At 33.8% G+C, this 19,919-nt stretch overlaps 1 protein-coding gene across 1 annotated transcript; it reads left to right on the top strand.

Moving 5' to 3' along the window:
- Positions 1-723: 723 nt before the first annotated feature.
- Positions 724-18,965, top strand: LOC144965890 (PACRG-like protein). Its single transcript, XM_078901716.1, has 8 exons — positions 724-877; positions 4,856-5,029; positions 5,650-5,717; positions 8,905-8,995; positions 9,700-9,834; positions 15,496-15,603; positions 15,888-15,968; positions 17,744-18,965. The coding sequence occupies exons 2-8, from the start codon at positions 4,856-4,858 to the stop codon at positions 17,798-17,800; spliced, it is 714 nt and encodes a 237-aa protein (XP_078757842.1). The 5' UTR covers positions 724-877; the 3' UTR covers positions 17,801-18,965.
- The last annotated feature ends 954 nt before the right edge of the window (positions 18,966-19,919 follow it).

Below are 19,919 nucleotides of genomic sequence, written 5' to 3'. Positions count from 1 at the left end.
CGTTATCTACTTGGTTATGTCCATGTGTCTCTTAGAAGGCCCATCTCTCTTGTCCTCTTCGAAACTTAGAAAGTAATCTGATGCAGAAAATAATTCAATTTTAATAAAATTGAGAGAAAGTTATTTTTTATGGCATTTGACTCAAAAAGACTGTTATCTAGACTTCAATATCAAATGCAAAGGCAAGAAGAGAGAGAGAGAGAGAGAGAGAGAGAGAGAGAGAGAGAGAGAGAGAGAGAGAGAGAGAGAGAGAGAGAGAGAGAGAGAGAGGCCAGAAGTGGTTTGAGCAATATTCGTGGATAATGCCTACCCGATGGAATGAACTTTGCCAGCTTGAAATGTTTTATAAACCGAATCAGGGGCAAAACAAAGTTTAGGCTAGGTTTAGAGTTAGAGTCCAGATAAATTTGATATCTAAATATTTCTGCAGGCTCACTCAGAAAGTTCAGAAAGTGTCAGCAGATCTTGCACGAGAAGATATATCTAGACCTAGATAAATCTCTCAAGTTCTGTGTACTCTGGCTGTTGTGTGCCAGAAGAACTGGAGTGACCTTTGCACCCTGATTAAAAGTTAAAATTAAAGTTCAATGTAGATTGATTGATTCATAGGTCCAATCAGCCTTCGAAATAATGTTTGACATTTTGGGATCATTTTTGGGATGTGTCAAGTGTTTAGTGTCCGCAAGATTTCACCCCTTGACCTCTGACTTTTGGCATCAGACCAAAACGAAATTTTTAACACAGAAGATTTCACTTGGCAAATTCTTAGCGATCGACAACTTTATCGATTAACGAACAATGATTAATTAAAGTTGAATAAATCACCAATTGATTTAGTGCTGCTCGAATACAGAAGTTTCTTTGGAAGGCCTTGAAGGTATTGTTAGTTAAGAGAATCAAATTGAGTGAACTAATTTCAAAGGATTGCCCATCTGATTGTAAACACACAACTCCACACAGTCACACAGTTGATCCAAATGAATGAGAATGAATGAATGAACGATGTGATTATCCCCAGACACCTGTCTGGGGATAATGAAAATTCGTTAATCCAGACACCTGTCTGGGGATAACGAAATTTCGTTATCCCCAGACACATATTTGAAACTCCGCTCTTTTAAACAATTATCCACATTCCAGAATATGGAATGTTTCCAAATGCACATCATAAATCATAGTCATAGAAATACGCTGTGATTATCCACAGACACTCAGACACCTGTCTGGGGATAATAAAAATTCATTATCCCCAGACACCTGTCTGGGGATAACAAATTTTCATTATCCCCAGACGCATATTTGAAACCCCGCTCTTTTAGACAATTATCCACACTCCAGAATATGGAATGTTTCCAGATGCACATAGAAATAAGGAAAGTTAATAAAATATCTATAAAAAAACATAAAATTAACCAACATTGAAATCAGTTGTTACTACATATACACAATATGCGTCGACTTCGAAGTGGGTGTCATGGCCGAATGGTTTAGTCGTCTGCCCTGGAAGTTTGACCATAATCGACGTTGTGGGTTCGAATCCTGGTAACGTCACTTTTTTTTATTTTTTTTTTTTAAATTCCGTCTTCTTTTTACAGAACGTTGAAAGGGATAAATGTCCCATCCATCCTCCCCTCACCTCTTTTTTTTATTAAACTCTCTCTCTCTCTCTCTCTCTCTCTCTCTTGTTTTTTTTTTTCTAGTTTCTAGCAAATATATTCGTCCCCACTCCGATCTCAAATAGTATCTAAAAAGAATAAATAATTAAAAAGCAAACAAACAGAAATATTCAGAGAGCGACCAAATAGTCAGATAGAGGAGAAAAAAACAAAACAATAATTGTTTTAAAAATAAAAACAATTTAAGAAATTCATGCTCAGAAACGGAACATTTACATAAAGGTTTAGCAAACAAAAAACTCTAAGGTTTAGGTCATAATATAAAAAAAAGGAAAAGAGAGATTTCCCTCGGAGCAGGGAATAGTGTTAACAATAATAATAATAATAATAATAATTATTATTATTATTATTTATTATTATTATTATTATTATTATTATTATTATTATTATTATTATTATTATTATTATTATTATTATTATTATTATTATTATTATTATCATTTGACCAAAAAAACAAAAAAAAAACAATAATAGATCTAGAGCAAATTAAATAATGAAATAATATTATCGGAGAAATAAAAAATTCACTTGATTAAAAACAACTCTTGCTCGGAACTTGGAACAAAAGTGAAAACAATGAAAATCAATTGGGAAGAAGGAAAGAAAAAGTAAAAAAAAAAAAAGTGTGTGTGGGGGGCGGTCGCGACTGGTTCGAATCTGTGCAGCTAAAAGGAGTAAAATGAAAGGTGGCCTAACCCACTGAGCTGTCTATCCACACCGCTATCGGAATATCTTAAATTCATATATGAGCTAAACATATTTCCACCATTTTTGCTTCCTTGTTTTGGTAGTTATTTTCACCTCTGATTCGAATAAAAATATGTTGTTGGATCTAGTTTTGTGGACGTGTGATACTAAATTGTATTGTCTTGTGCGAAGCAGACAGGAAAATAACAGGTGTCAGTTTTGGACTTTGGGGCGAACGACACCATGGCCTAGGAATTCGTCCGCGAAATAAAAAATAATTCCCGGTCGTCCCCCAAATTGTGGCCAGAATGAGCAAATTATAGAAACAAGAGATGATCAATAAAGTTAACAGGTAGGTAGGTAGTGAAAATTTAAATGGTTGGTGGACTATGAACAGATTTGATGATTAACAACTTTCTTCCTGGTTGAAAATAAAAAGTCGAATTGCCAGTTTTACGTTTTCAGATCAAAGTAACAAAAGAAATTTCATTGATCTATTTGCTTTAAAATAATTTTTTAAAAAGAGCCGGATTTGACATTTGATCACTATTTACTTTCATCTTGTGTTAAATATCACTTGATATATTAACTGTTTTGGGACACAACCACTAGTATTTTTTCCAGAATATTTGGTATTTTTCATGCCTAGTTTGGCATTTTGCATAAAATCTTTCTGCCCACTTGCTACATGCGTCTGGGGATAACCAATTTTTGTTATCCCCAGACAGGTCTGTCTGGGGATAACGAATTTTCCTTATCCCCAGACAGGCGTCTGGGAATAATGACAGCCATAGAAATAAGGAAAGTTAATAAAATATCTATATAAAAACATAAAACAACTAACATTAAATCAGTTGTTACGACATAAACACAGTATGCGTCGACTTCGAAGTGGGTGTCATTACCGAATGGTTTAATCGTCTGCCCTGGAAGTTTGACCAGAATCGACGTTGTGGGTTCGAATCCTGGTTCCGCTACTTTTTTTTTTTTTTTTGAATTCCGTCTTCTTTTTACAGAACGGGATAAATGTCCCATCCATCCTCCCCCCCCCCCCCACCTCTTTTTTTTTGTGCGAGTCTATTCTTTTCTCCTTTTTGTTTGGCCTTTTGTTCCGTTTCTGAGCATGAATTTCTTAAAATTGTTTTTATTTTTAAAAAAAATATTGTTTGTTTTTTCTCTCCTCTATCTGACCAATTGGTCGCTCTCTGAATATTTCTGTTTGTTTGCTTTTTAATTATTTATTCTTTTTAGATACTTTTTGAGATCGGAGTGGGGACGAATATGACAATTTGCTAAAAACTAGAAAGGAACCAAGAGAGAGAGAGAGAGAGAGAGAGAGAGAGAGAGAGAGAGAGAGAGAGAGAGAGAGAGAGTTTTAAAAAAAAAAGGTAGGGGGAGGATGGATGGGACATTTTTCCCTTGCAACGTTCTGTAAAAAGAAGACGGAATTTAAAAAAAAAAAAAAAAAAGCGGAACCAGGATTTGATGAACCCACAACGTCGATTCTGGTAAAACTTCCAGGGCAGACGACTAAACCATTCGGCCATGACACCCACTTCGAAGTACACGCATATTGTGTAGTGTATATGTATTAACAACTGGTTTAATGTTGGTTAATTTTATGTTTTTATAGATATTTTATTAACTTTCCTTATTTCTATGTGCATTCGGAAACATTCCATATTCTGGAATGTAGATAATTATTTAAAAGAGCGAAGTTTCAAATATGTGTCTGGGGATAATGACAGCCATGAATGAATGACTGACCGCCCAATATTGTTCAAATAATATTTTTATTTTGATTTGAGCATTGTGCTCCTGACTTTGTCTTTCATATGAAAATGATGGTCAAGTGTATAATCCATAAGGGGCCAATCCATAAAATAATAGTATTAGGAGAAGAAAAGAAAAGTCTCAGAGCCCAGTGCCAGTGTCCTCTGCTCTGCTCTATGTTACTGTTGGGGGGGTGGGGGGGTGGAGAGTGTACAGTTGAATACGCTTGTCTCTTTTTCATCATTCCTTCCCCTCCTCCTCTTTTTCGTCATCGTTGTTATCATCATCATCATCATCATATCCTCTTCTTATCATCCACCTTCACTATAAACCAACGGCTAGTCAGAATATGAGATTACTGTTAATGTTGCATTTCCTAAAAAAAAGAAGGTTGAAAGTAATGAAAGAGTCAAAACTGTGACTAATATCTAGTACATCACCCTCAATCTGGATGTGAATAAGTAAGTGTGTGTGTGTGAAAAGAGAGAGAGAGAGAGAGAGAGAGAGAGAGAGAGAGAGAGAGAGAGAGAGAGAGAGAGAGAGAGAGAGAGAGAGAGAGAGAGAGAGAGAGAGAGAGAGAGAGAGAGAGAGAGAGAGAGAGAGAGAGAGAGAGAGAGAGAGAGAGAGAGAGAGAGAGAGATGATATTTGCAATTCACGATCTGTGACATTAATTTTCAGACATTCTTATGTTTTTATTTTACATTTCATTCAACTTTAGATGGCTTCATCCAATCCGGGTAGCGCCAAAAGTCGTCAAAGCTCCATAGGATCTGCTGGATCCAGAGGATCGAGGACTCCACCATCGAGTGCTGGAAAAAGTCAGAAAAAGACATCAGATAGTGGCAAAATTCAAAAGCCTTCAGACAGACTTAATCCTAAGACAGTTGATCCAGTAAGTCATGGACGTTTTTAATTTAAAAAAAAAAAATAATTTTGAAATTAAGGAACGGTTTAATCAATGCTGGTTTTTAAATGAAAATGTCATTGGTTTTGACAAAAATGAGGGTCCTAGTGGCTCAATTGGTAGAGCTCTCTTATCACAATAGAAGCATCGATTTTAGGTGTAGTTGAGATTTTTTTACTGAAACCCCCGCCTGGTAGAGAACACTTTTGTAATAGACTAGCATCCTATGAAAATGGTAGCAAGCAGTTGCAATTGTCTGTTTAATGCAATAGAAATCAGATTAATCTGTTTTTTTGGCTCTTTGGACTACCTTTTGACAAGAATGAGAAGGGGAATTGAAAGTCCCTTGTCTCCAAACCCGACGAGTTGGGAAATCCAAAGCAATTTGATTTGCTCCTGAAAATATTTGGTAAATATCAATTAGAAAAAAAAATTAATTAAAATGTTAAAAATCGCTCTCTCAAACAAGAAAAGCTTATTATAAATGGAGCGTAACTCCTTTAAATTTCAATTCTGAGTTGTATTGATGATGATTTGTATAATAATAAATAAAATAAATAATATGATTACAGTTGAGTGATGCAACCTACTTTAAAAAATGATTTCAGTTTCAGAATTCTGGCAAAGGTCAGTCAGCATTTGCATCTGTTTATGCTAACGGGGGAGTGCCATGCAGGTTGGTTGAAAATTGTGTGTTTTTATTATTATTAATTTAAAAAATAATATGACTAATCACTCCATTTAATGTAATTATCAAACAATCATAATATATCACAATTTGTGTTGGAATGTGTGCATCAGAATTTGTGTGTTGAATTATATCATGTTTCTCATCTCTCATTCTCACTGTACAGCTGTGATAATGGGTACAAATAGTACCTCTTGCACCTCATGATCTAGATTCAGATTCAGCTCACTTGAAAGTCGTCATTCGAATTATTTCTCTTTTCTATCCAAAAAATAAAGGGAGAAAATAATTCCAACCCACCCCCCTCTCCTCGCCCACACGCACTATTTAACTTGTAATATCTCTTGTACAATGAAACGAAGGTAAATTTTATTTTGAACATTTTTCTGAAGTTGTGTTAAAAATTATTTGATTGATACAAGCAGAAATGTACATGAGATTATGTCTACTTTTCTTGTAAAGAGTAATGAACAAAAATGAATATAACAGCTTCGAAAAAGAACTAAATACTGAATATGGAACATTTTGAGCTCAAACTGCTTCTTCAGTCAATTTAAAAAATCAATAAAAACATAACAGTGGAACCTCACGATTACGACACCTCCGAATAGCGACAACCTCCTGATAATGACATTGACCCCTGGTCCCGATTTTTTTTCTATTTAAGATCAGTAAAAAAAAACCTCCAATTAACGACGCACTTTTTGATAAAACCTCCGAATAACAGCATCATTTTGGCGATTTTCGGCAGTTTTTGTAGATATCTGCTGCTAAAAATACCGAGTATGAGTACTCAAAGTTTATAAAAACGAATCCTGCTTGAACCAATGAGAACGCAGCTTTTGAAACCAATGAGAACGCAGCTTTTACCACCATTAGGTCCAATGAGAATGACATCCACTTTTCAAGTGTCGGTTGATTCCATTGTGTCACAGATATTCTTGAGACAAAAACACCAACAACAGAAAATCAAGATGATGATGATCGTGACGGCGATGCTCCACTCCCTGTTTTGACGGCCAGTGAAGCGGTTATGGCGCTAACAACTCTCAGAACTTTTGCCATGCAACATGACAGCGGTTCGCAATTATTTGACATGCTCATCCCAATGGAGGACAAAGTATCTGCTATCATTTCCAGCGCCAGACGTCAAACAGTGATAGAGGATTATTTCAAGCCAAACAAGTCATGATATACATAACAAAATAACAAGAATGATGAACCTTTTTTTACATTTTTAATGGATAGAGAGAAACAAAAATAAAAGTAAAAAACAAAAAACAAAACAAACAACAAACAAACAAAAAGAAAACAAAAAAATAACCAAAAAAACCCCAAACATTTTTAACGCGGCCATGTGTTCCGTTGTATTCAAACAGCTGTTCACATGCCGGTCCCCAGCCCGGATAAACTGCAGACTGAAAATGGTACTGTTGTGGCGTGGTTAATAAAAACTGGTCCCGCGGGCCTTACCACGCCCACTTTGTCCGCCATCTTGGAAACCTCTAAATAACGACACCTCCGGATAACGACATAAAAACTTGGTCCCGTGGCATGTCGTTATCGGGAGGTTCCACTGTAATACATCACTTTAAATCCAGACAGATCGCAGAGCAATATTAGTCACGTCTAGCCATACCTAATTCTTCCATTTTTGGAATTTAATGCTTGTGTGAAATAGAGCTGTGGTGGGACACCGGAACAGCTCGCTGTCCTCAAGACCCTTGTAGTAAAGTGATTCATCGAACATCAGAACTTGGAACTGTATCGCTTTCAAACCAATTCACATCCAATTGTAAACAAGCTACTGATGTCTTGGTTTAATTGAAAGAGAGAGAAAACAATTCACATCCAGGAGGAAATGCCAAGATTGGAGGGATAAGGGATGAGGGGAGGAGGCATGGGGGATCGGGATGGTGAAAGAGAGACGGGTTGTCTGATGACGTACATGTGAGTGTCATGGATGCTTGTCGTGCAGGTGTTTTAACCCTTTACTAGCGAAGCTTATTTTTTGTTTTCAGATAATAGTTTCTTTTTTATCTTTATTATTGTTAATGGAGAATAAAGTTTTTCCACCAAGAGAGCAGTCAAAGCATCGCGACTCGGACTTCAATTATCTATAATCGCTTTGCTGTTACTTGTCTTTTGATGAAAATGGGAAGATCTGGTGTTGGGTCAAAATAAGATCGATTTTCGCCTTTAAAGGGTTACATTGCTATTGGGTTTTGCTTCCCCCCGCCAGCCCCCCCTCCCCCCTTCCGATTTCTTCTTTTGTTTTTCAACTCAGTGTTGCTGATTGCTATTTACTTTTTTATGATTAGCAAGTGATGCTGACGGTGTGTGCAGTTAACCCTTTGCCAGTGACACTGATTTTTTGTTTTCAAACAATAGTTTCCCTTTATATTATTTTTAATGCAAAATAAGCCATTTCCATCATTGCAACCCAGGCTTCGATTAAACTATAATTGCATTGCCGTTATTTGTCTTTTGATGAAAACAGTAAGATCTTTTTAGTATGATTGAACTTCACCTTTGAAAGGTTAAGTTGTTGGGGTTATTGGTTTTTTTTTTTCAAACGCAGCTTCGCTGTTTCTTTTTTTTTTTTTTTTCTGACTGGCAAGCGCTGTACTTACCCATGCATGGCTTTCACACACAAAATGATTCATCTATGTCACAAAACGATTTATCTATGTGCCATGTCAGCAAACCAAAACCAAGCGGCTTGGAGTTCGAAAGACCTTTCCAGCTGTAATGTGAAATTTATGTAAAAAAAATGTTTTTGTTTTCTTTTTAAAGGAGTCTAATCAAATCATGCACATTTCATAGCCTATTAAATACTATATTTGTCGAGCCACATGGCATCCGAGCACATCCTCTGAATGGCCAATAATGTCATTGTATTCATTGCAGGTAAAAGATGAGATGTTAGGAAGCTACAAATTATAAAGCGAAAACATAAATTTCAAATGTTAAAAGTTAAAAGGACTGGGATATTTATAAATGTTGATTCAATAATATTACACAATATAATATTATACATTTGAAAATAAAGACCTTTTAATTTGTTGTAAAGTGACCTTTCTTAAAATGACATTTGCTTTATTTTCAAGCACTTGTCTTACAAAAGTTGTTTATTTTTCTTTAATTTTATTTCCTTTATTTTTTTCCTGTGTAGATTGATCCACGGGAGTGTCAAACACAAACTTGCTTGGGATACTCCTCCAGAACAAGTGGCCTTTGACCCTGTGTTGGTGACTCTGGCTGAGGTATATAGTGTAATAGAGTAGTAATAGTAGTAGAAGTAATAAAGGTAGTAATAGTAGTAGTAGTAAAAGTAGTAGTAGTAGTAGTAGTAGTAGTAGTAGTAGTAGTAGTAGTGGTGGAAGTCATGGTAAAGTTAGTAGTTGTAGTATTGGTATTGATAGTAGCATTAGTAGTCATAGTTTTACAGGTAGTAGTAGTTGTATCAGTGGTATTCTGATTGGTGCACAATCATTCCATCATGACTTCATCTGTAAGATCTTTATTTTGATGGTTGCTCTATATTGATTTACTGCTTATATCAGCAAATTATGTTAGTCCCAGCAATGTTGATGTAAATAAGCTGTACTGTAAATAGAATTTGAAAACCTATTTGAATAATGTTTTAAAAAATGAGAGATAGAATGCTAGAAATGGAATAAGTTAAGAAACATGATTAAATTAAGTGGCTATGTTGTCTTGTAGTATGATACTCACCTTTGGGTTTGTGTCACTGAGCGTGTGAAGTGAGTACCTCGCAGTTGACAACGTTGTCTCTGTCGGAAAAAGATTATAATAATGTTTCGTCCTACATGTTAAGTGTTGCTGTATGCTTAGGATCTCTTTTAAAACACCTTGAGCACATTTAGTGGATATTGCACTATATAGATGCACTAGTGTTTTTTTGTGTTTTTTTTTTTTAAGCATTGATATTAATTCTCTACCCCAGGGTTTGAAAGAAACTGTCCATCCATACACATTCGTCTCCTGCTGTGGCTTCAAAGAATTACTGGAAACTCCAGGGGCATCACAGAAAACTATTCCACTTCTCCCAAAACTTGCTCCCTCCATTAGAGCAGCTTTAGTAAGTTCATATATCTTGTTGGTTTTTTTTTTGCTTTTTTTTCTTCTTTTGTTCCATGTCTTAAAATTTTGTTCTTCTTTGCACTATTGAAAGTTCTAATAATTTATAATTCTCAGAGACAAAATCTTCTTTGTCTTGTGCTGCTCTGTGGTCTAGTGGTATGACACAAGCCTTTGGATTGGAAGGTCCTGGGTTAAGAGTCCAGCTCAGAGCGGTGCATAGTGTCCTTGGAAAAGGCACTTTACTCACATTCTTTCACCGTACTCCGGTGTAAAATGAGTACCTGGCATTAACAGCGTTGGCTCTGTCTGAAAAAAATAGTAATATCATCTAACAGGCATCGTGTCTCGTTCTACACGTTAAGTGTTGCTGTTGGCTAGGGTTCCCTTGTAAAACGCTTTAACTTTAAGCATGTTTAGTGGATATTGCAGTATATAAATGCTAAATTATTATTTTTTTCCTATAGTTAAAAAAAATATTTTTAAATGAAATATAAATTGTTTTGTTCCAATTGGGACAATCTTTTGAGTGATAAGAACCACTCTAGGTCATTGTAGGAACAGGAACTCCTTCAGTTAAGGCAAGATAACTTGCTCAAGGTACACAGTGAGAGGGGCTGTGCCATGTCAATTGTAATAATAAATGAATAGAATAGGTACTACTACTACTACTACTACTACTACTACTACTACTACTACTACTACTACTAATACCACCACCACTATGACTACTACTATTACTACTACTACTACTTCGACCATCACCACTGCGACCACTACTATTACTACTACATCTACTACTACTATTACTACTACTACTACTACTACTACTACTACTACTACTACTACTACTACTACTACTACTACTACTACTACTACTACTACTGCTGCTGCTACTTTTACTACTACTACTACTACTACTACTACTACTACTACTACTACTACTACTACTACTACTACTACTACTACTACTACTACTACTACTACTACTACTACTACTACTAATAATAATAATAATAATGATGATGATGATGATGATAATATTAATAATGATAATAATATTAATGGGAAATTCCACGAAAATGTCAACCGAGGGGGTGTTTTACAAATTCTTAAGAACATATTAAAACTTGGTACCAATTTGTTGGAAAATCATTCAGGATTATGAATATAAGGATATTTCGTGCATATTTGTGGTACAGGATGCTTATTGTAGCTTTATGTAAGGGCATCCCCTATTTGAAGAACGAAAAGAATATTTTCTCAATATTATAAATCTTGCAACTTCTACAAAATTATAGCTACCTTTGCTTTTGTTTATTGATATTAAAACAATTATAAGTATCAGAAACCTATATAAACATTCAAATTTACGATTTTAATGAAATGTTGTCCTCATCGGTCGTTTTAATGATCTTGGGAAATTGTATGTCAGTCCATTACCATTAAAACAGTATTTTTTCATCTACGAAAGATGTGATTGTTGTACAGACTCACTATTTCAGATTTTCTGTTCTTACATGAATGGCTTTAGCACTGTAAGATAATTTAGAAATTTATCATTTAAGGTACTTTTGTTGGGTAACGGACTGACATTTTTTAGGGTAACGGACTGACAGTAACAGACTGACTAATTCTATTTTAATTCAAAGACAATATATAAAAGTTGTTTTTTAAGTCTCAAGAGTAATGACCACTCCAATGTGTTTCAACTGATCAGGCAGCCATTTTATAAACATTTGGATCATAAAATTTCAAATACTGGTCTTCAACATCAAGCCTGCTATTTTTCAATAGGTAAGTTGAATCTTTTAAAGCTTGTGAATCTTTTGATCACTTGAAGATTTTTGCTATGTTTGAATTGAGGGGAAAACACTGTTTATTGTTCTATGATATCCTTATGAAAATGGAGCCAGTAGTAGTCTTCTGTTAAAGGGGCAAGAAGCCATGGGAGAAAAAAAAAAAGAAATCAAACATTTAAATTAATGTGGAAAACTTTCGAGTCACTGAGGCTTTAAATGTAGTGGGTCAGCAAGCTGTTTAGCTGTGTATAATGTCAATATTTTAGTTGTTACAAAGTAATGTGATACAAGTTAGAAATGAGTTTTATATTCTTAGTTTTGCTGTATTATTTTTAAGACAACAAGATTTGTTTTTTATTCCGATTTGACTTTCATAGCTTATGATGTAATTTCGCTCAATTTTCTTTATTCGCAGGTTCAAGATGCCTACTCTATCCATGGTTCAAATTATCAAGAAAGACTGAAAACTGATGGGCATTACGACATTGTTTAGGAAAAAGATAGGCAACAAAAGCAGGAGTCTCAAAGAAAACTTGAAAGTGATTGTAAAGGACGCTTAAAAGAAATAACGGGATTTTTCAAGCAAAATGGAAAAAAAAAGAGAAAAGCTGATCAATCTACAACTCCAAAAGAAAGTAAACCAAGCACACCTAAATCCACATCTGCCTCACATTTCAGCACAGGAAAGTAAACTACTGAATTCAACTCCCAAAAAATTAAAAAAAAAATTAAACTATGCCTGTACTGCTAAGGGCATCCACCAACCAATGGTTTTTGAAATATTTTAATCATGGAAATGGGCATTCAATATGAAATAAAATAATTTTATCGAAAATTTCTATTTGGACAAGAAGTACTCTTGGCGAGCACCAAGGGAAAAGATTTCATAATTGTGAGAGATGAAAAAAAAAGAAAAGACGAAAATTCAAAAAAGTTTCCTGTAAAAAACCCTGAAAAAGAGGTTGTCGATTGTTAGTGAATTTCATCCAGGAATCAAAATTGGCTTAAGTTTATTTTGCTCCCTCAGAACCTCAGAATGTACTTCTAAGAGAAATCCCACAATATGCATAGGAAAATTGTAACAATCAAGGATAAAATGGTCCAAATGAAATTTTTGAAGATCTTTCTCAGATCTTATAACTGGCTTTCTGGTCAAAAGCAGATGAGGAAGAGATTGACTGCCAATACATTATACATTTTCTATCGCCCAGTTTGCCTTGACGGGCATGGCCGACTGACAATTCCTAAGCTTGAGGAATCAAGATGAAATACAGAATAAAAATTAAGCTTCAAAAATAAGAACCAAAAGAATGTTAAACCTTCCCCAGTTTTAAAGTCCTTTCATATCTACATTTTTAAAAAATGATAATTTAATTTCATAGTTGAAATAAAGTTCCCGTTTGACTTTGACAGAATAGATTTCAACTCTATGAATCATTATGTCATTATTTAATTTTCAAAAAAGCAAAGTTGGGATTGAGGTAATCAGATGTCACCCATTGAGTTACTCATCATGCCCAATGTAGCTTGACATCCATATAAGGAAGAGTATTGGTTTGATCAATCACACTGGGTATTCAGTGTTGCTCATAATTACAAAATGTGTTCTTTGTTCTGGATTTTATGTAGTAACCGTTATTCTGAGTAATAAAATTCAGAGGTGTCAGTCCGTTACCATCCATTTGTCAGTCCGTTACCGACACTTTTTCTAAGACTGCAGATTCAAATTTTGGACAATCTTTTAAATATTGCTAGTGGGTTGTAGAACAACATCTCGTGGTTACTATAAAAGAACTTATTTGTTACTGGAAGGTTTAACTTCAGAAAGTTTGATCCATCTACATATAAAATTGAAAAAGATGGATTTTCTGATGTCAGTCCGTTACCAACATTATAATGTCAAAAAAATTCAAGTTGATAAAGATTCATCTTAATCCTTTTGATATATGATAAGGGAGGACATGATACATGTCCATGGGAAATATTAGCTCCATACAATAAATACATTGTATTTCAGAGCACGAAATGTATGCATTTTTTGTCTGATTTGTCAGTCCGTAACCCGTGGAATTTCCCTAATAATATTAATAATAATAATAATAACAATAATAATAATAATAATAATAATAATAATAATAATAATAATAATAATAATAATAATAATAATAATAATAATAATAATAATAATAATAATAATAATATAATAATAAAAGTAATAATAATAATAACAATAATCTATTACTAAAAAATAATAACGTTGAGGATCAACATTGTTCCTTACAGCCAATGTTAAATTTTTATCATCGAGCACAGAATTACTGGCATATCTAAAAATTCTAAAACTATTTTACACAGATTGATATAGGAGTAACTTGCAAACCCTTGATAAGTTAAGGGTTAATTACAATTCCTGTTGATTCTAATTGTTATTTAGAATAGCTGATGGGGCATAATCATGAGTCCTTTTTGGCTGTCATAGTGAGTATAGGCCTAATTGATTCTACACAATTCCAGCTCATCCGCAACAAAAGAGGATTTCGTCATTTTAAAGTTCTCTTGATTCTATCAAGTAATAATAATCTCATCCGCAACAAAAAATTATGATGTAATTTTAAACCTCTCTTGATACTCTCAAGTTGTAATAATTTATCTATCCTTTTAAAAATATAGGTTTGGGGGTCTACATTGTTCCGTAAAGCTAATGTGAACATATTTCCAAATCTGATAATCGGACATATTTTGGGCCTGCTTTAATATTGTTTTATTGGAGAATATTTTTCGTTGGTTTGAGAGTATTTCCATTACAACAAGGAGACCATAACAATTTGGGTTACCAGACCTGCAAATAAGTAAATGTTGCGTAAAACCAAGGTTAGATTTATATCATCGAACACAGAATTACCAGCAAATCTAAAATTGTAAAACTAATTTTTACAGATTGATATCTCAGTAACTTGCCAACCTTTTATCAAGGGTAATTCTAATTCACGTTGACTAAAAAAGATTAGTCTCAGTCGATGTCCATTATTTGCAAGTCTGATAACCCAATTCATTATTGGCTCATTGTTTAGAATGGAAATCTAAAAAAAAAGACACAAAATTACAACATTGTTAAACTAGGCACACAATTGCTTTTGGATGTCAGACCTGCATATATGTACACATCGGTCTCGGTCTATGTTTATTTCCACAATACAGTAGTATAATAATTATAATAGATGACTGCCTGTTCGTAACAGCCTTTATTTCTCTGCAGATATTACAGGTTCTCCACTAGTAATAATAATGGTGATAATGAGAAAGATGAATGTTGAGGAGAAAGAGGAGAGGCAAATCGTGTATGATGTATGTTGTATTAATCAATAGAGATCAAATATCCACGCATAGCAAACTTTAATTCAACATAGCAAGTTCAAATATTCCCAAACAAAATGAGTGTTTGACTGTACCTAATTACAAGTGATGCAGTTGTTCTCTGTATCCATTCTTGATCATCATTGTTTGCTTTATTTGTCATGAGAATTCAAATAAAAGTTTGATACCTACTATCAATACAATTTGTTCAACAAACATAATTGCTTTGAGATATTTAATAAGGAATAACTACACCAAGGTTTCGCTTGAAGACAAAACAAGCTTGTACGACGCATTTCAAAGAGGTGAGGATTATAAAGAGCTTGCTTGTTTGCTGAACAAAAAATGAAATACACATTCAAAATCGTATTTTTCTCAACCAAATGCATAATATTATCTAAAGGTTCTCAGATGGGGAAGGATATGATAAGTATACAAGTGTTGTATCTTAATTGTAAATTTAATAACATACATATTCTTTTATACATCTATCTATTCTGCCACAGGCTCATCAAAACAATGAAGTCTTTGAAAGAGGAATGAACGGTTTACTTCAGCTCAGTGATGTAGTGGGGCCTGCCTTAAATGCATACTTGAAAACATTCCTCATGGCGGTAAGTCTGATAGAATATTTTCAAGAGTTCTCTCCTTTTGAATATGTGATCTGAGATTATTTTGATTTTAAAAATCGAAATGTAAGGGATATTTGTGTTGTGTGTGTGTGTGTGTGTGTGTATGTGTATTTGTGTGTGTGTGTGTGTGTGTATTGGTGTATATATCAAGCTGTTGAGCTCAAACCCTTCTGTCTTATGTAAAATAGAAATCACTTATTATTTCCATATAAAAAAATTGATTCTGTCAATAAAAATGATCTTTTCAATTTTTTTTTTTTTAACAGCTCTCTAAAAGAATAATGGAGAAAAAATTTAAAGAAAAAGTAACAGAATCTTTACAACTTCTGGAAAAAAATGGTGGAAAGGTATGTAATAAAGGCGAAATGCACTTATTTGCAGGTCTGATAACCGAGGGCAATTATGGGCTTGATTTAACATTGTTGTAATAATCAATATTTTGCGTTGATTTGAGAGTATTTCCATCACAACATTGAGACCATAACATTTCGGGTTATCAGACCTGCAAATAAGTAAAAGTCAAGTAAAGGCCATCAGAAAAAAATGTTAAGCCATTGATTATTTTAAAAGCAAGGTATCATTGAGGTTTGTATTAATGATATATGTCACCTGTCATCTCCAATTGGTATTGGGATTAACTAAATACTGAACAGTGATATTCAAACTATTATGGCCGCAAATGTAAGATTTCATTTTTTGTCAATATATAATTTTTTTTTAAAAGGCCTTCAGAACCATATGGCCCATTGAGCCAGAGTTTATCCTTGTTTCCGTAGCGTGAAATGGACAATAGCAATTGATTGCTTCCCTTTGGATTGGACACTAATCTATTGCAAAGTACTCTCCACCAGATCTAAGAGACCCAGCTACCCAGTCACTTCATCAGGGATTTGATCTCACCCCTTTGCATTTGAAGCACGTGCTCTAGCAACTGAGCTATTGGAACCTCCTGTCCTCAATAAACTGTGGAAAATGAATCCACGTGTCATATTTTTTTAAATCATAAATTTAATATTTAACATTCAAGCCACTCTGACATAATACCATTTGGAGGTGATATAGGTCACAAGGTCACATGTTTGGATTTTAAACTTGTAATTTTCAAGTATGTCTTTTTCTTTCTTTTGATGCATTTCTAATTGGAATTTTAAAAAAATAAATTTCGTCTGTATGTTTTTTGAAATTGTATTATTTAATTTGGATGGAAAATTAATTTCTCTATTATAAAATGATAAAATTATGCCCTTCCACGTGACACCATTAGATGTGTTTGCCTTGTCATTTCATGAAAGAATATTATACAATCCATCAAACAAATGTTTGTTGTCTACAGGAATCACCCTCATTGTCCAAAGTAATCTTATTCCTCAATAACTAAGATATTAACTCACTTAATGCACTGGTTCAAAAATTGTGACATTGACTATTGGAAATGCTAGTAGTGGGTTGATGTTCTCTTGCAAGAACAAAATTTACAATCCACCATTTATGGACAAAAATGTTTTCTTTCTTTAAATACAAAAGCTTTTTATTGAAAACTTAGGTTTTCTGCTATTCAAAAGTTTTAATTAAGTGAAAAAACTTTTGTTAACCGGAGAGATTTTGTGGTGTGTAAAATGAGATATCGGCTGGCTTATGATGCATGGTGCCTTATCCAAAGGATAGCAAGCAAATGTTGTCTATTTTATGCCATGGAATCCAGGATAGGCAGTGACCTAGTGACTTTTAAAGACTATATTATACTGGTTTATCCTTATACCCCCAACCCCCCTTGGCTTTAAAAAAAAATATAAATAAAATCGTAATTTATCAAAATGTCAAGCAAGAATACTTTGCATGTTGCTCATTTAGTGAAAAGCAAATGTGTTGGACAGGGACAGTAGTTATTTATTAAATTAGAATATGATTGCACAGCCTCTAAACCATTGGGGTGGTTTAATATCTGAGCCGAGTCTGCAGGCAACTATTTGACATAAGGAATGGTATCTGTGTTTTTGGCCAAGATAATGTTATGTATGTTTAAATCAATTTAATGAAAATGTTAAGAAATATCTTGCCTGAAAAATACATTTTTTTCCCTGAATTAAAATGAATATGTTTTGTTTCTTTTCTTGTATTTTAGGATGCTCTGCCACTGATTAAATCCAAGGTGCCAACTTACTGCTCCATTGTAGGGTGAAGGTCCCGTTGACTACAGTTATAAGATGCAAGCTGTAACGATGTACAGTAAATGGTGGACACAATATGTGTTACCTGTTGCCTCGAAACAGTATTATCTTGGGATGTTTCCAATGCTGAGAATAGAATTTATAGTAAAAAAATATAATGGGATTTTGATCAAGTTGATAAGCTTTATTGATAAGTTTAGACAAAGTTGATAAGCTGTATTGATAAAATAGATAAAGTTGATACGCTTTACTGTTAAGAATATACTAAGGTGATCAGCTTTATTGATAAAGATATATGTGTTTTCAAAGTGCGGGAGACTGTAATTTTGATATTTCTAATCATTTATTTACAATTTAAATTCACTTTTCAGCATCTTGTTTATCCCTACATAAAACCGATTTCAGGTGTTGGGTCACATATATCCTTCAAGCATTATCTGTGATAACAAAAATCCCGAGATGCACAAACTTTAAGTGATTTATTCTGAGTGTTTTGTCCTTGTTTTCACAAATCATACATTATACACAACTCACATCATTCCACAGGAGTTGTTAATTGTCCGACTTTAAAATATTTTTTTACTTGCCAGATATGACAACTTGATTAGGAGATAAATCCTGTCATTTCTTAATGAACGGTTTAATAATGTAAGTTGTGTAAAGGCCCTTGTGATTTGATTAAGAAGAAGTGCCTTATTCAGAAATATGATCAACCACCTCTTCATTTATTTTCATAGGATTTTATACGTCAGAGTATTCACCTCTACGTCGTGAAAATTGCATGTAATCTTCGGTCTTGCTAAACATATTATATATTTTACAATCATTTTTAGTACATTTACAAGTTAAGAATATTTTAAAGTTTACCTCTACAATTTATTAATAAAATATTTGTCATTTTGTAACAAAGCAATGTTTCTTGATTTCTCTTAATAATATTTTGAATTCTCAGGCTTTTTGCAGTTATTTCCCTTAATAGAGGACTTGATTATACTTTTATCAAAAGAAATAACTGTCACAAAACTAAATAGAATCTAATTTGTCCAAATCTATAGAGGCAAATTCACCCCAGTTGTACAATTATTGAAAATATGATGATATATATTTATGCTTGCTTTTGGAGTGTTTTTCGTAGATTGAATTATGCATAATTAAACAATTTGAATTATATACTTACTTTATTTGTTTTTGGTCTTTTTACTTTTTAATACTTGAAAGTGTTATATTCAAGATTACCCAATGAAACTAAAGTTCATTACAGAGTTGGTTTCTTACTTGTTTGAGATTAAGAAAATATGTGAAGTTAATTTTCTTGACATAAATGTATGGACGTTTTTTATTATTATCTAGGTTGGGTCTTCTGACCTCGCCTCATGTGGGCAGATTCACAGATAGGCATTTGCTGTGTCTTCTATCCTTCTGTATCTGTTTTCCCTTTCCATGTTGATTTCTGGCATTGAGATTGACCATTTTAATCCCGGTCCTGGTGGGGATCCTTAGTTCTGATTTAAAACGGTTTGTCAAACTCGATCTCGCTCACCACTCTTTGATTCTCCTACTTTTCAGTCGTCCTTACAAATTATGAAATTTCTCTAAAAATTCCAACAAAAGAACTCTACTCAACACATGTGAAAATAAAAAAGACCAGTATGAGATCAAAACTGCATATATCCCTTTAGGTACTGAGTTCACTACCTGGAATGTCTCTTGTAATGTGGAAGAAATGCTGTGAATGGTGGTGTTCAGATTATGGAGATGTGACTGTACTTTTTAGTTTTGAATATGTTTTAGCTTGTAAACATTTGAGTGTAGCCTTCATTGTGGGACCTTTTGCTTGTGCTAGGATGGGACCTAAAGGTAATGTCAAAATGGTCAAATTGGTGAATCCTCGTGGAATCTTTGTTCCCTATTTAAACCAGTCACTCTTGTCTTACTTTTTCTTTGGTGCTTTGAACTTCAGATCTGCAACTTTTCTCCTGTCATCTTCCTTTTTTACCAGCGCTAAAATGACGTCAAAGTGTTGCAAGCACCTTTAACCTCCAATTACAAAACGACACAAAAGAAGTATTATATTCAATATTATGTAAAGCAACCAAATTTCATTACAAAATGATTTTCTTACTTGATTGA

The sequence above is a fragment of the Berghia stephanieae genome, chromosome 2 (genome assembly GCF_034508935.2).
Source record: "Berghia stephanieae isolate SIO BIC M18660-M18661 chromosome 2, UCSD_Bste_1.3, whole genome shotgun sequence".
Lineage (NCBI taxonomy): Eukaryota > Metazoa > Mollusca > Gastropoda > Nudibranchia > Aeolidiidae > Berghia > Berghia stephanieae.
The sequence above is the reverse complement of the archived record's forward strand: the minus strand, read 5'-3'. Positions and strand labels throughout refer to the sequence as shown.